The following is a 15,865-nucleotide window of genomic DNA, read 5'->3' as shown; positions in this document are numbered from 1 at the left end:
TCTCACTTCTGGGCCATTACCTGAAAAGTCTAGAGGCTGGGATCTGGATCTATCTCTGTTTCTAGATAATTTGTTCACTGACAGTTGATGTCAAGCCTCTTCATTGAGCCACTGACATACAGTCTACCTCTGTGTCGTTGATCCCTTACCAAATGGTAGTCATTATACAGCTGAGTGTCCTGAAAGAGAAGGCCAGGAAGGAGTTATATGCTTTCTGTGAACTAGCTGAAAAGTCACAAAATTATTTCTACTGTATTTAACCAACTGGATAAATCACAAATTGAAAAGTCATAGGAGGAATGAGTAGATGTCACCTGTATGTGAAATGACAAGGTTTTTGTTTTGTTCTTTTTTGTTTGTTTGTTTGTTATCTGGGAGTTTTCTTTTTGCTTTGTTTTTGTTGTTGTTGTTGTTTTGGGTTTTGTTGTTGTTGTTGTTGTTTGGTTGGTTTCATTTGGATTGGTTTTTCCAGACAGGATTTGTCTGTGTAGGCCTGGCTGTCCTGAAACTTGCTCTGTAGACCAGGCGGGCCTCGAACTAACAGAGATTCTTTTGCCTCTGCCTCCCAAGCACTGGAATTAAAGATATGCGCCACTACCAGCGAATGACAAGATTTTTAAAATGAAAATATTGTTGTGGCCATTTTTCTAAACTACAAATGTCCCCATCTGATATATCTTTACTTTGACTTTCCTTATCTGTAAAGTGAGAATAAATAACATCTCAGACATTTACTCAGAGGAAAAATTCAGGAAACACTGTCTTATGTGGATACTTGATCATTATAGTAGTCACTACTGAAATTTGGCTGATGCACTAACTCTAATTCTTAGTATCTGATTTCTTATTTTCTTCTATTTTAATTTATTCTTCTCATACGATACATCCTGATATCATCCTCTCTTCCCTCGACTCCTGCCAGTAGGCCTCTCTCCCAGATCCACTCCTCCATTTTTCTTCAGAAATGAGCAGGCCTCCCAGGGGTATCAACCAAACACAATGTAACAAGATCCAATAAGACTAGGCTCAAAGCCTCATATCAAGGCTGGACAAGGCAACCCAGTAGGAGAAAAAGGGTCCCAAGAGTAGACAAAAGAGTCAGAGATACCCTATCACTGTTAGAACTCCCATAAAAACACCAAGCTAACAACCACAACATACATGCAGAGGACCCAGCACAGAGCCATACAAGGCCATTTTTGTGGCTTCAGCCTCTTTGAGGCCCCGAGCCCTGCTTAGGTGATTCTGTGGGCCCTGTGCTTCAGTATTTCTTTGTTTACTTTTTGTCTAGATGACCTGTCCATTGGTGAGAGATGGATATTGAAGTCTCACATTATCAGTGTGTTGAGGGTTGATGTGTGTTTTAACTTTTAATAATGCTTCTTTTATGGATGTGGATGCCTCTTGCATTTGGGGCATAGATGTTAAGATCTGAAAAGTCATCATGTTGGATTTTTCTTTGATGAGTAGGAAATGTCCTTCTCCATATCTTTTGATTAATTTTAGTTAGAAGTCCATTTTGTTAGATATTAGAATGGCTACAACAGCTTGCTGCATAGGTCCATTTGCTTAGTAAATCTTTTTAACCATTTACTCCATGATAAAGTCTATCATTGACATTTAGGTGTGTTTCTTGTTTGCAGAAGAATAGATCCTGTTTTCACATCCATTCTGTTAGTCTGTCTCTTTTTATTGGGTAGTTGATTCCACTGATATTGAGAGATATCAAAGACCAATGATTATTAGTTTATAGTTTTGGTGGTGGTGGTGGTTGTAGTGTGTGTGTGTGTGTGTGTGTGTGTGTGTGTGTGTGTGTGTGTGTGTGTGTTTGCATGTATGTGTGTTTCCCTTCTTTTGGTTATGCTGATGTGGGATTATTTATTTCTGTGTTTTCATAGGTGTAGTTAATCTCCTTGGGTTGGATTTTATAGGGCTGGATTTGTAGATAGTTATTGTTTAAATTTGACTTTATCATAGAATATCTTGTTTTCTCCATCTATGGTGAATGAAAGTTTTGTTTGGTATAGTAGTCTGGGATGACATCTTTGGTCTCTTAGAGTCTGTGGGACATCAGTTGCTCTGGCTTTTGGAGTCTCAAGTCAGGTGTAATTCTAATAGGTCTGTCTTCATGTGTACTCGCTTTTTTTCTCCCATAGCTTTTAGTATCCTTTCTTTGTTCTGTATGTCTAGTGTTTCAGTTGTTATGTAACAAGGAAACTTTCTTTTCTGATCCAATCTATTTGGTGTTCTGTATGCTTCGTGTACCTTTATAGGCATCTTCTTCTTTAGGTTAGGAAAACTTTCTTCTATGACTTGGATGAAAATGTTTTCTGGACCTTTGAGCTGGGACTCCTTTCTTCTCTTCCTGTTTTTCTTAGGTTTGGTCTTTTCATGGTGTCCCAGATGTTCTGGATTTTTTTGTGCCAGAAATTTTTTAGATTTAGCATTTTCTTTGACGAATGTATCTATTTCTTCTATCATATCATCAGTACCTGAGGTTCTCTCTTCCGTCTCCTATATTCTGTTGGTGAAGCCCGTCTCTGTAGTTCCTGTTCACTTACCTACATTTTTAATCTCCAAAATTCCCTCAATTTGTGCTTTCTTTATTGCTTCTGTTTCCATTTTCAAGTCCTGAGTGGTTTTATTCATTTCCTCAAACTTTTTTGTTAGTCTCTTGGCTTTCTTTTAGGTTTTTATTTGCTTAGTCTTTAAGTACCTCTATTATCTTCATAAAGTTGGTTTTAAGGTTTTTTTCTTGAGCTTCAGCTGTGTTGGAATATTCAGGACTTACTGTAACAGGATAGCTGAGGTCTAGTGGAGACATATTACCTTGGCTGATATTGATTGTATTCTTAAGCTGGTGTCTAAGCATCTGGGTTTGGGGTGGCTTTGGTCTAGGTGCTGATTTCTGAGTTTTTCTTTTATGGACTGGTGTTCTGTTCCTTGGTTTCTATTTCCTCTCTGGTCTTCTGGTCTGTGTAGCCTCTAGTTGAGCAGGAGGTGCTCACCCAAGTAGGAGGCTGGGACACTGGAATTCTGGGGACCAGTATGGCCTCTGATGAGGAGGAGGAGTAGAGGATTGGGGATATGGTGGTAGAGCACCGAGAAAGTGGGGGTGGTCTACAGGCGAGCAGCCTTAGTGGAATTCTGGTGGCTAGTATGGCCTTTAGTTGAGTAATGGTTCTTGGCCAGAGTTGGGGGCTGGGACAGGGTAAGGAGGAGCACCTAGAGAGTCTGTGGGCAGGTGGCCTACTTGGACTTCTTCTGGCAGCTGGCTTTGTCTCTGGTCCAACAGGGTGTTTTTGCCTGTGTTTTCCTACCTATTCTGGCTTGTGTGGACTGAACTTGACCAGTGGATGTCAGCTGGAGTTGGAGGCTGGGACATGGCAACAGGGGTTTAAGGGTGGGGAGGGAAGTGATGATGGCAGATTGGGTCTGTGGGAACTGAACCAAGGGAGTGGGAGAGTTCCAGGGTGGGTTGGCTTACCTGTTATTCTGTTTGTCCTGGCCTGCACTTAAGCAGGAGGTTTCTACCTGAGTTAAGGGCAGGGACATGACAATGGGACGAGGGGCTGAGAGGAGGAGGTACTGTAGAGCATTATGTCTGTGGGAACTGAGGGAGGAAGGAAGTTCCATAGGCAGCCTGTCTTCCTATTCTTCTGGCTGGCTTGGCCTGCACTTGAGCAGGATTTCTTATTTTCTTATTGTATCATAGATCTGGTGAAAGTAAAGTTTTAGCATGCTGCACAGTGTCCTTTCTCATTAAAGTCACTGCTGACATTTATTTATTGTGTGTGGAATTCATGAATTAATGCTCATGTTCAGCTTATTTCCAGTTTTGTATATAACTATAACAAGGAGAAACAAAATGTGCCTCATAATTTGGTCCAGAAAGTACCCAATTCTTCTACTGGAATGCCCTGTACCCACTTACCATATGGGTAAAAAGGAAGGAGTGAGAAAATTAAGATAAGTTCCAATATGAAAGCCAAAGTCTTAAGAGTAAGGAAAACCCAGTGAACAATGAAACAAGTACTGTTCAGATGACTTGGAGTCTTGATCTGTCTTCTTTTTACAGGACTCTTATGGGTAGAGGAGGAAAATGTTTTTCTGTAGAAATATTTTGAGTATAACAGGCTTAACATGTAATTGTCCCCCAACAAAAGCTACATATAACTTCAACAGTTTTGAAAACCCCAAAGTTCTAAAAATCAGCAGCTAAACCAGGCAGTGTACATATTCCTGGAAAAGTCCTCAATGTAAAATCATTTTCTGCTTTTTCCTTATGTACTGAATAGTTTTGCTTGCTCATAGTATGGTATAAAATATTATACACAAAATTTTCCCATTGTAATAGCTTGTGTTAAAATCAAAAAGGTTGTCACATAGAAGTTGGCAAATAAAATATATGGTTCTATTATGGAAAATATATGCAACTTCTAAATGGTATTATGTTAATTCATCTTTGGCTACCAGCCATTTATCCATCCAGTCATTCATTTGCTTGTCCTTCCTTCCATTCATTCATTCATCCATTCATTCATTCATGTCTATCCATTTATTCATTTTCCCATTCATTCTTCCATCCATTTAGCCTTCTATTTACTCACTTTCACCTGTCTATCCATGCATTTGTCCATCTATCCATTTATCATGCACCTATTTACATCAGATATTCTGAGAAACCTATCTTTGGGCTGAACAAGTTAATAGTCTCAGCATTCATAAAACTTACAAAGTAGCTACTATTCAGCCCCGTATTAATATATTTAATTTCCTAATAAAATACTGTGGAAAACTGTCATATCTTATAATCATCAAAGAGTAACAAATGATTTTAGATATTATATCATGCTAAATGTTTATATATTATATTATGAAAACTATTAGCAGGCATTCATGAGTGTCCTCTTTATCAAGATATACTCCCAATGCTCATCATTTCAATCATTCTTAATAATGAGAAGCAAATAAATAACAATAACTACAGTATTGAAAAATATTGTTTTGGATAAATTTAATATATATGTAAATCAAAAAGTACAAAATACATAGAATACTATGTCTAATTATGTATTTGTGTAACTTGTTAATAAAAAAAAGTCTACAATACTACAAAATCCTTGAGGCATACTATCAAGTCTGAGTAACTAAATAAAAAAAATCCTGAGTAAATAACTGAATGAAAAAATAAATAGATGAAAGAATGAATGAGTTACTTAATATTAGAAATCAACATTCAACCCATGAAATTTCATACCAAGGTTGTCCGCTGACCTAAACAAATATTCAATTGCCTGCATGTTGCTGAATGCACACATACACACAATCATATAACTTCAAAGATAATTTTCAAAATGTTTTTATGTTTAATGACTCAGACAAACAAATAAGCAATCAAAAAATTGAAAATGATCCTTATTTTGACAGTAGAAAGACATTTATCAGGGTTTCAACACAACCAACTGAGAGTTAGATTTTAATGAATGTTTAGGTAGCAAAAAGTGTGACAGCTATCATTTAAAAAGTGACTAGACCAAATGAAAATATTTGTCCTCCTAAGAAAATAAAATTCTATGTGAACTTAGGTAGGTTTACAAGATACAAGTTCCCAATATTTTGAATAATTGCACCAGAATTAGGACAAGGGCATGTGAGATGGATCTCAGTTCATCATTTTGGCTTCCTGAAGAGTACCCATGACACAGTGTTCATCACTCGGGATCAATAGGGAGATCAGGCCGCCATGAGAAATATGTCTGCTGGCCTTAATAAATCTTTACTGTATAAATACTGAAATATTTGTACAGGCAATTTTCTGCTGAATTACATTTCCTGTTCATATTCTTGTACCAGGTATGATCTCTAACAACAAAATCAAGGGCTTGATGGGAGAGTGCCTTTCACAACAGAATGCTTTAATTACTCTACACTAGTTATTGTTATAGATAGTGGTTTAATCATCATAGTTAATCTCTTTATGGGTCTCAATACATTATCAGCAAGGTGGATTATATATTAAAGTGTTTTAATTCAAAAAGAATTCACACCAAAGGAATGATTATATTTGAAAATATTGAAGTCTATTACTAAATTATAGTTTTTGAAGCAAACTTCTTTTAGTTTTTATTACATTTTGCTCTCTCTCTCTCTCTCTCTGTGTGTGTGTGTGTGTGTGTGTGTGTGTGTGTGTGTGTGTGTGCAAATGCCCATGCCATAGTGTATGTGTGGAGGTCAGAAGACAACCACCGGTGTGGTTCTCTGAATCCATCAGTTTCTTCCTTCCTTCCTTTTCTTCCTTCCTTCCTTCTTTTTTTCCTTCCTTCCTTGCTTCTTAAGACTTTTTAAAAATTTTTATTTAATTAACTTTTTTTCATTTATTTTACACACCAACTACAGTTTCCCCTCCCTCCTCTCCTCCTATTTCCCATCTACCCCCATCCACTCCTCCTCTGTCTCCATTCAGATAAGAGCAGGCCTTCCATGGGCTTGAGCAAAGCATGGCTTGTCAAGCTGAGGTAGGACCAAGCTCCTCCCCTTGCATCATGACTGGGAGAGGTAATCCCGCATGGAATAGGTTCCCAACAATGGAAACAGATACAGAGATCCACAGCCAATCACTAGACAGAACTCCAGGAGTCCAGTCAAAGAGAGAGAAGAGGGATTCTATGAGCAAGTGCATCAAGATCATGATGGGGAAGCATGCAGAGTTGTCTAAACCAATCTAGAGGGAATTCATGAAAGTTGGATCAATGGCTGTGGAGCCTACATGGGACTGGACTAGGCCCTTTGCATAGTGAGACAGTTGTGTAGCTTGATTTGCTTGGGAGGCCCCCTGGCGGTAGGATCAGAATCCATCTCTGGTGCATGAGCAGGCTCTTGGGAGCTCACTACCTAAGATGAGACACCTCATGGAGCCTTGAGGCAGGGGGAAGGGCTTGGACTTGCCTCTACTGGATGTGCCTCCTCATGGGAGACCTTGCCTTCTTGTGGGAGGGAGTAGAGGATGGATTGGAAGGGGAAGCTGGGGCGGGGGAGAGGGGGAATCTTTGATTGGTGTGTAAAATGAATGGAAAATTTTTCTTAATTAAAAAAAAAATGAGAAAAAGTCAGCTAAACGTCAGGGACAGGTCCTGATCTCAGTGCAAGGAGCCCTACAAAGAGATCAAGCTACATAATTGTCACACACGTGCAGAGGGCCTAGGTTGGTCCCATGCAGACTCGCTAACCATTGGTCCAGAGTCCATAAGCTAACTGTCTCTGTGGGAAATAGGATCTCTCTCCAGGACTGGAGCTTCCTGCTGGTCAGTCTGGGCTACAAGCCCCAAGATCCTCCTCTCTGCCTCCTCAGTCCTAGGAGTGTAACTGATCACCACCAAGCCCGGCTTTTAACCTGGATTCTGAGGATGGAACAGGGGTCCTCCTGTTTGTCTGGCAAATACTTTACAAACCGGGCTATCACCAGTGTTTCCCATTTTTTAATGTTTTTTCAGATTGTCAACACCCAAACTCTACAGGCAGAAGTATCTACCTGTGTGAACACGGGGCCTAACAGAGGGAAGTCCATAAAAATGTCAGACAAAATGCAGGCACACTCAGATAAATCACGCATCACTGTTCATGAATGAAGAAATAAAGAAAGAAACCCAAAAAATCTGCATTCAGAAAAAAATTTGTATAACCAAGGAACATGTTGGTGTCAAAGACACATTTTATTATTTTATATTTTTCTACATTATGTGTTAGAATATTTTGAGTATTTTAAAAAATATATAAAAGTTCAAACAATTTTGAATGATTTTAATTTAATATACACATTCATACATTTTTCTTCTAGAAACTTCAAGAAGACTCACTGGCAGAAAACTTACGTTTAGCCATGGAGTATCAAGCCATGCAGACTCTTTTCTTAAAGGAGAAGGACACCTACTTCAATGGCTATGACAGGCTGCTGTCACTGAATGCTTCACTTTGTGACAAGAAAAAGGTATTGATGTTTTATATTTTTAGAAAATTATATATCTTAAGTGAGCCCTTCAAAGAGTGAATGTAGTCAGTGTGGAGTCTTAAAAAGAAAACTACTTATTATACCTCAAGAAAAAAAATGGTATGGTTTCTTTTTCTTAAGTTTTATTAAATATTTATGTAATATAGAAAAAGCTATGTGAAATTACATAATTAAATAATATTAATATTAGGAATTGAATTTTGAGAGATATTTAAGACCCAAAAATTCTTAGTTTGCAATCCTTTTGCTAATATTTATTTGCATTTAGTTATTATGACCATAAATTATAATTATTTCTTAGTTTGCAGTTATACCTATGGTATTGTATACCTACAGTTTTAATTCTAACTGTACAAGACTTTGTACGATGGATCTCTAAATCTTCTTTTTGATATATATGCCTCAAATTCAGATTTTTATTTGTTTGTTTATTTTGCTCAGCATAAAGATCTTTTAGACATTTGCAGTTACAGCTGAATCTCTGTCTCTCTGTCTCTATCTCTGTCTCCATCTCTCTCATTACTGGAAATGTCAGGAAATTCTACCCCTATTTGTAAAGCCCTCTGTTGTGGTAAACAGAAAAATACTTGAATCAAAAAGAAGAAAAGATCTTCCATGAGACGAAAGGGGGAGAAAAGCTGTACTATAGGATTGTCACAATATAGCCACTTTTCACATACTCCCCCAGACACTTAGAGACAACATCAGATGATTTCCTTGAAATTTTGGCCTCAGGATTCAATTTTTAAAAAGTAAAAGAGTAAGTATTGTCTGTTCAACTGCCTTCGAAGAAAAGGGACTGTACCTTTTCTGGATTGCAAAGGCCACTTCAGGGATGGTGCCATGTTGTCCTGGACTCAGAAGATGTCTTTTGTTAAAGCTACAATCACACTTGTTTTGGCAAGAATCGGTAGTCCTTTGTTTCATGTCCTGTCTGTCCTGTTTGTCAGCAGTCGATTCGAGGATACTTTGTTGTTCAATGGCTAACTTTTGCCACAGTGAAAGTTAATTCCATATGCAGTTTCTTCAATGCCAATATTAGCCAAAAGGTACAGTGCCCTTTTCTTTGAAGGCAGCTGAACAGGCAGTGGGCCGATGGCTTCTGATGTGCAGTGGAACAACAGCTGAAACAGTTATTCTTGAAGAGTAACTAAACTCACACCTCTAAAATGGTAGACTGGCATTTAATAGAGTGATGTGGAGAAGAATGGGATGCTGAGATGAACACACACACACACACACACACACACACACACACATACACACACAGCTAAGAATAGACAGCTGAATTCAAAAACATCAACAATTTCTAGAATTTAAAATACTGAATCATGACATGACACTAGTGGAATTCATGTGTTTCTGGTACATGCACTGCTCTCAACAAATGTGAGGTTGAACTGTTGACCTTGTGTACATCCTATTTCACAAATGAGTCTGTCAGATACACTAAGCCTATAGGCTGAAGATGATGCCCCAACACTGTGGAGAAACATCAGGTGACTGTCCAGGCAGCTGGCTGTTTCTGTCAACTCACATTTTTTTCTGGAAGCTGCTTGCATGCACTTCCTGATTTTATTTTTTATTAGGTAATATTATTTCCTTCTTGGGTCTCTGAGCGAGTTGAAGATTAGTTAGTTATACTTGAAGATTAGATAGTTATAATTTTCTTTGTTAAGAATTTCAGAAAAGAAACACTAAAGAGGTGTAAGTGTATAAATTTGAAAGACATTATAAGATAGTTCTGTTAGTAATATAAGTTAGGATAGAACGTGAATCATGTACATTTTGGACTTACCAAAATGGGATAGATAATATAATTATTTTCTCTGAATTTGTCAAATACAAATGGATTAGACACTTTAGGTATTTATTGCTTGTCTATGTGGTATATAGTTATTGTACTTTTGTATCTAGTTTTTCTTATATTAGTTATAACTTTTTTCCTTTTTCTTTTTATTAAAATAGAAAAGGGGGAAAAGAATTTATACTGTATCAAGCTGATAATAGAAAAAATAAATAAACAAATAAAAAATTTTTTAAAAGAATAAATATTATTTAACAACTGACCTGGCCTTAAGGACCAGAGTTAATGAGTCTTTTCTCTTATTGGAATTACCCATATGGGTGTGGTATGAAATGGCAATGGAGAAGTCCAGTTCTATGCTCTTACAGAATGTTGAAGAAGTCCTAAGCCTGGGTCTGGAGTAAAAGTTTCATTGGACAGTATTGAAATAATCCTTTGTAAGTTATTTACTCTTTTGATTCTCAATCTTCTCAATTATAAATTAAAATTTGCTTCATAAGATATATTAGAAATAAAATAAAAGAAAAATCATAGTAAGTTATCCGTAAAACAAAAGGAAGGTATGTAGCTATAATTATTGTATTCATCTGTGTGCTACTTGCAAATGTTCTTGTTTCTCAGATGAGTGTTTAGGCGTCTGTATATCCTGAGACAAAGGATCAGTATCTTTAAAAAGACCTCTTTAGAAGTATGTTCTGGCCGGGCAGTGGTGGTGCACGCCTTTAATCCCAGTACTCGGGAGGCAGAGCCAGGCGGACCTCTGTGAGTTCGAGGCCAGCCTGATCTACAGAGTAAGATCTAGGAAAGGCGCAAGGCTACACAGAGAAACCCTGTCTCAGAAAAAAAAAAAAAAAAGAAGAAGTATGTTCTTTAGTGGGATGGTTGAAGGACATCCTTGGGAGGACTCTTGTCTTAATTTGGGTTTCTATTGCTGTGAAGAAATACCATGACCAAGGCAACTTTTTTTTTCTTCTTTTTTTTTTTTTTTTTTTTTTGGTTTTTTTTTTCGAGACAGGGTTTCTCTGTGTAGCTTTGCGCATTTCCTGGAACTCACTTGGTAGACCAGGCTGGCCTTGAACTCACAGAGATCCGCCTGCCTCTGCCTCCCGAGTGCTGGGATTAAAGGCGTGCGCCACCACCGCCCGGCCAAGGCAACTTTTATAAAGGAAAATATTTAGTTGGGGTTGGCACACAGTTTCAGATGTCTACTAGTCTGTTATTGTCATGGCAGGAAGCATGGCACTATGCAGGCAGATACACTGGGAGTTCTGCATCTTGATTCACAGGTATCAGGAAGCTAACTGTGTCCCACACTGGGCATAGCTTGAGCATTTGAGACCACAAAAGCCCACTTCCACAGTGACACACTCCCTTCAACAAGGCCATACCTACTCCAATAAGCCACACCTACTCCAATAAGGCCACACCCACTCCAACATTCTAATAGTGCCACTCTCTATGGGCCAAGCATTCAAACACATGAGTCTATGGGGCCCGTACCTATTGAAACCACCACAACCTCACTAAAATAATGTTCTTTCGAAGGACATTCTTAAGAAGGGCCTCTTTAGAAAGATGCTTTTTTAAATTAAAAAAAAAAAACAAAAGTGTGTAATTGGCATTTATGCTATTAAATATATTTACAGTAAGAAATACCTGAAGAGTTGTCCAGCATCAATAGTCATGAGTAAAATCTAGAAAGAACTAGTCAAACTGAACTAGAAGTGAAACTCCTGCCAACCCCTATTCCTTCAACTCCTACTGTGTCCCTGACTCTTGTTTCATGTTTTGATTTTTCACCTTATCCTCTGCTTTGTTCCCCCGCCTTGTATTTGCCCCTTCGTTCCTTTTCTTTTATTGAAAATAGATTCTTCTCTCATCCAATACATTTCAAGTGCAGTTCCCAGCTCTCCCCTCCCCTGCATCTCTCATCTCCTCAGATCCACTTCCCCTTCATCTCAGCAGAAAAGAGCAGGCCTCCAAGAGACAACAGCCAAAGAGGACAAAAGAAGATACAGTAGAACAAAGTAGAAGCCCTCATATCGAGGCTGGACAAGGCAACCCAGTAGGAGGAAAAGAGTCCCAAGAACAGGCGAAAGAGTCAGAGATACACCCACTCCCACTGTTAGGAGTCCCACAAAAACTCCAAACTAAAAGCCATAGCATACACAGAGGATATGGGCCAGACCCATTCAGGCCCTGTGCTTGCTGCTTCATTCTCTGTGAGCCCATGTGAACCCTGCTTAGTTGATTCTGTGGGCCGTGTTCTCCTGGTGTCCTCCATACCCTCTGACTCCTATAATCTTTCCTCCTCTCTGATGATGACTACAAGGAAGGTACCAATCTATACGTATAGTAGAATATCATCAGTAATCATTTCATTGATTTTTTTTTCTTGCCAGATTATTTTTGCCAGTGTTGTTCGGTTCTATCCTAGGTCTCTGGGCAATCCAGTCTCGGGCTCCTGGCAGTGTCGGCCGTGGGCTCACTCGCATGGTGTGGGCCGCAAGCTAAACTAAACATTAGTTGGCCATGCCCACAAGTTCAGTGACACCATTGTCCCAGCACATTTGTCAGGCAGGACAGATTGTAGGATGAAAGTTTTGTTGCAGGGTTGGCATCCAGGTTTCTCTTTCTGTAGCCTGCAGAGCACTTTCTTATGGCAAAGAGACTAGAAGGTAGGGTGAAGGCTCCATGCAGGCACCAGCTCAACCTCTCTAAGTTCAATGAGCTGTGTGGATGTTTTCCTCATAATGGGGCCCCACTTTCAGTTTTCAGAGAGCAGCCCTCTGTCCTAGTGTTAGTCTTGGTTGTTTGGGGATCTCCATGGAACTCCCTTCAGCCAATAACTCAACCAAATGCAACCCAGTCCCACCACTGGGAGCCTTGCCTGGCTATGAAAGATGGCTAGTTCAGACTCTGTATCCTCCATTACTAGGAGTCCTCACTAGGGTCACCCTCATATATTCCAGGAAGTCTCCACTGCACTAGGTTTCCATATACCACCCCCAATACTCTCCAATTCCTGCTGTCTGACCTTGAACTCTCTCCCTCCATCCTGCCCCCCAACCCACCTGATCTTTCTCACTCCTTTTTCCACTTTCCCCCAGTCTACCTGCAAAATTTATTGTATTTTCCCTTCCAAGAGAGGTCCATGTTTCCCCGCATAGAGTCCAATTTTTATAACCCCTCTGAGTCTGTGGATTATAGCTTGATTATCATTTACTTGACAGCCAATATCCACTTATAGTGAATACATGCCATATTTGTCTTCCTGGGTCTGGCTTACCTTACTCAGAATGATATTTTCTAGTTGCACACATTTTTCTGCAAATTTCATGGCATCATTTTTAACAGGTGAGTAATACTCCATTGTGTAAATAAAATGTGCCACGTTTTCTTTATCCATTCTTCAGTTGAGGGACATCTACTTTGCTTCCAGTTTCTGGCTATTATGCATATAGTTGAACTGAATATAGTTGAGCAAGTATCCTTGTGGTAAGATGAAGCATCCTTTGGGTATATGCCCAAGAGTGATATAGCTGGATCTAGCTGGATCTCGAGGTAGATTGATTCCCAGTTTTATGAGGAACCACCATATTGATATCCATAATGGCTATGCAAGTTTTCATTCCCACCAGCAATGGAGGAGAGTTCCCCTTGCTTGACATCCTCACCAGCATGAGCAACATGTCACTTGTGTTTTTTATCTTAGCCATTCTGACAGGTATAAGATGGAATCTCAAAGTAGTTTTGATTTGCATTTCTCTGGTGGTTAAGGATATTGAACATTTCTTTAAGTGTTTCTCACGTATTTGTGATTCCTCTATTGAGAATTCTGTTTAGATCTGCATTCCACTTTTAATTGGAGTATTTGGTTTTTTGGTATCTAGTTTCTTGAGTTCTTTATATGTTTTGGATAGTGGACCTCTATTGGATATGGAGTTGGTAAAAATCTTTTTCCATTCTGAAGACTGCAGCTTTGTCCAATTGATGGTGTCCTTTGCCTTACAGACGGATTTCAGTTTCATGGGGTCCCATTTGTTAATTGTGGATCTTAGTGCCAGTGCTATTGGTGTTCTATTAAGGAATTTGTCTCCTGTGCCAATAATTTTAAGGCTGTGTTTCTTCTATCAGATTCAGTGCATCTGGTTTTATGTTGAGGTCTTTGATGTTCTTCTTTTGAAGGATATCTTTAGAAATATGCTCTTTAAAAGATACTCTTTAGAAGAATGTTTTTTAGAAGACCCTCTTTTCAAGGGTCCTAGTTAGAAGGATGCTCCTTTACAAATTTGTATTGAAATAGTTGCTGATGGTTGCAGATAAAGAAATGAGTGTGTTTGGAAAATATTTGAAAACACAACCATCTGACTATATCTTAGTGTTCTCAAAACATAGTTCAGAACAAGAAGTATCTCTATGTGTAGATAGAGTATTTTTCAATCTTTTCATGCATTTTTGCATTGCTATTTAGGTCAAGGTCAGATGTGTTGCTAGTCCCTGGGAGGAAGAAAACAATAGTTTAATATCATTTGTCTTTCCTTAATCAAGGGGCAAACAAAAAATGTATGGGCACTTAGACATTGATTGGTGATATAGGTAACATTAGTGTGTGCTGGCTAGTTTTATGCCAAGTTGACACAAGCTAGAGTCGCCTGAAAAATGTCTCCACAAGATTGACCTGTGGGCAAGCCTGTGGTGAATTTTTTAAATTAATGACTGATATGAGACAGACCAAATTACTTTGGGTGGTGCCACCCTTTGAACAGTGGCCCTTTGTGCTATAAAAATAAAAGTAGGCTGAGCAAGCCATAAGGATAAGGCCAGAAAGCAGTACTCCTCCATGGCCTCTGCTTCGGTTCTTGCCTCCAGGCTCCTGCCTTGCTTGAGTTCTTGCTCTGAGACTTCCCTGGATGATGGACCTTAACACTAAGAAGAAATGAACACTTCTCCCCATGTTGCCTTCTTTCGTGTTGTTTTATCACAGCAACAGAACCCCTAAGACAACTAGTATCCTGTTTTTATAGTGAGGACATTCTCTTTGTCTCTTTGATCAGATTAAAGCAGCTCTTGATACAGGGTACGAGGAGCCGGACTGTGATAAGAACGGGCAGGCAGGGGTCACTGCTGGGCATTGTTTTCTGTTTGTGATCCCTCCAACGGATCACTTTCAGCACACCTGTTTCAGGAAACTTTGAAGATTTATTTGTACTTTCAGCCATTTTTCATTCCCATCCTTCAGCCATGGAGGTCATTAAGTGCAGGCTGCCCTTGTCAGTGTCGTGTAGGATCAATTTGCTGCGATGGACAGAGAGGCCATATTGATGCTGTTAATCTGTCAGTGAGAAATCGTATGTCATTAGCGCCTAATGCGCCACACACAGGGTGGAATTTGGCCGTCAGAAACAAGACAACCCTTTAATATTTTAGTCCATTTCTTTGCTATCACAGCCTTTCCAGTGTACATGGGGTTTAGTCCTCTACTCGGCCTAGTTTGGGGTACAGGAAAGCAATAGCCCTATGAATTTTGTGCAAACTTATTCTGTTTTCTGATGAGCTTCCTTCACTCTGAACCTGAATTGTTTTTGTCGTGATAAGCAATTTTATTTTAATAATTATGATTCTTAAGGGATATTATTGTTCCTACAAAAATTGAATATTTTTATACATCTTTGTGCTTGTAGACCAAATGTAGCAAAGCCTGGTGGAAGAGTAAATCAAATTAAAGATAATGTTCCCTTCCTTATCATAATTTTGCACAGAGACATTTCAAATGTTGGAGCGCTGTAGCACTGCTCTCAGTGGTGATATTATATCTGTTTATTTGGATATGTTTCTCGATACCCCAGGGCTTTTGAAATTTTTAATGATGGGTCTTTTCCCCTTTAAACCTCAGAAAGAGGCAAAAGCAATTATGCAAAATTCTTATTTGCCCCATTCATGGGTAACGATAGAATCAAATCCAATATAAAACTTCTCAGATGTCAAAATTAAAGCTAACACTAGACATAAATTAAGAAAAATAAATCTGAAAAAAAAAAACAGATTTT

The 15,865-nt window shown here is 38.8% G+C and overlaps 1 protein-coding gene across 1 annotated transcript in view; it reads left to right on the top strand.

The window, feature by feature from the left end:
* Positions 1-15,865, top strand: part of Ccdc178 (coiled-coil domain containing 178) — a 348,053-nt gene that overhangs the window by 223,913 nt on the left and 108,275 nt on the right. The window contains exon 21 of the mRNA XM_042264107.2: positions 7,838-7,987. Within this exon, the coding sequence (XP_042120041.1) occupies positions 7,838-7,987 (150 nt within the window). The remainder of the gene's footprint in view (positions 1-7,837; positions 7,988-15,865) is intronic.

Source organism: Peromyscus maniculatus, chromosome 19, assembly GCF_049852395.1.
Source record: "Peromyscus maniculatus bairdii isolate BWxNUB_F1_BW_parent chromosome 19, HU_Pman_BW_mat_3.1, whole genome shotgun sequence".
Taxonomy (NCBI): Eukaryota; Metazoa; Chordata; class Mammalia; order Rodentia; family Cricetidae; genus Peromyscus; species Peromyscus maniculatus.
This window is presented reverse-complemented; position numbering and strand designations above follow the sequence as displayed.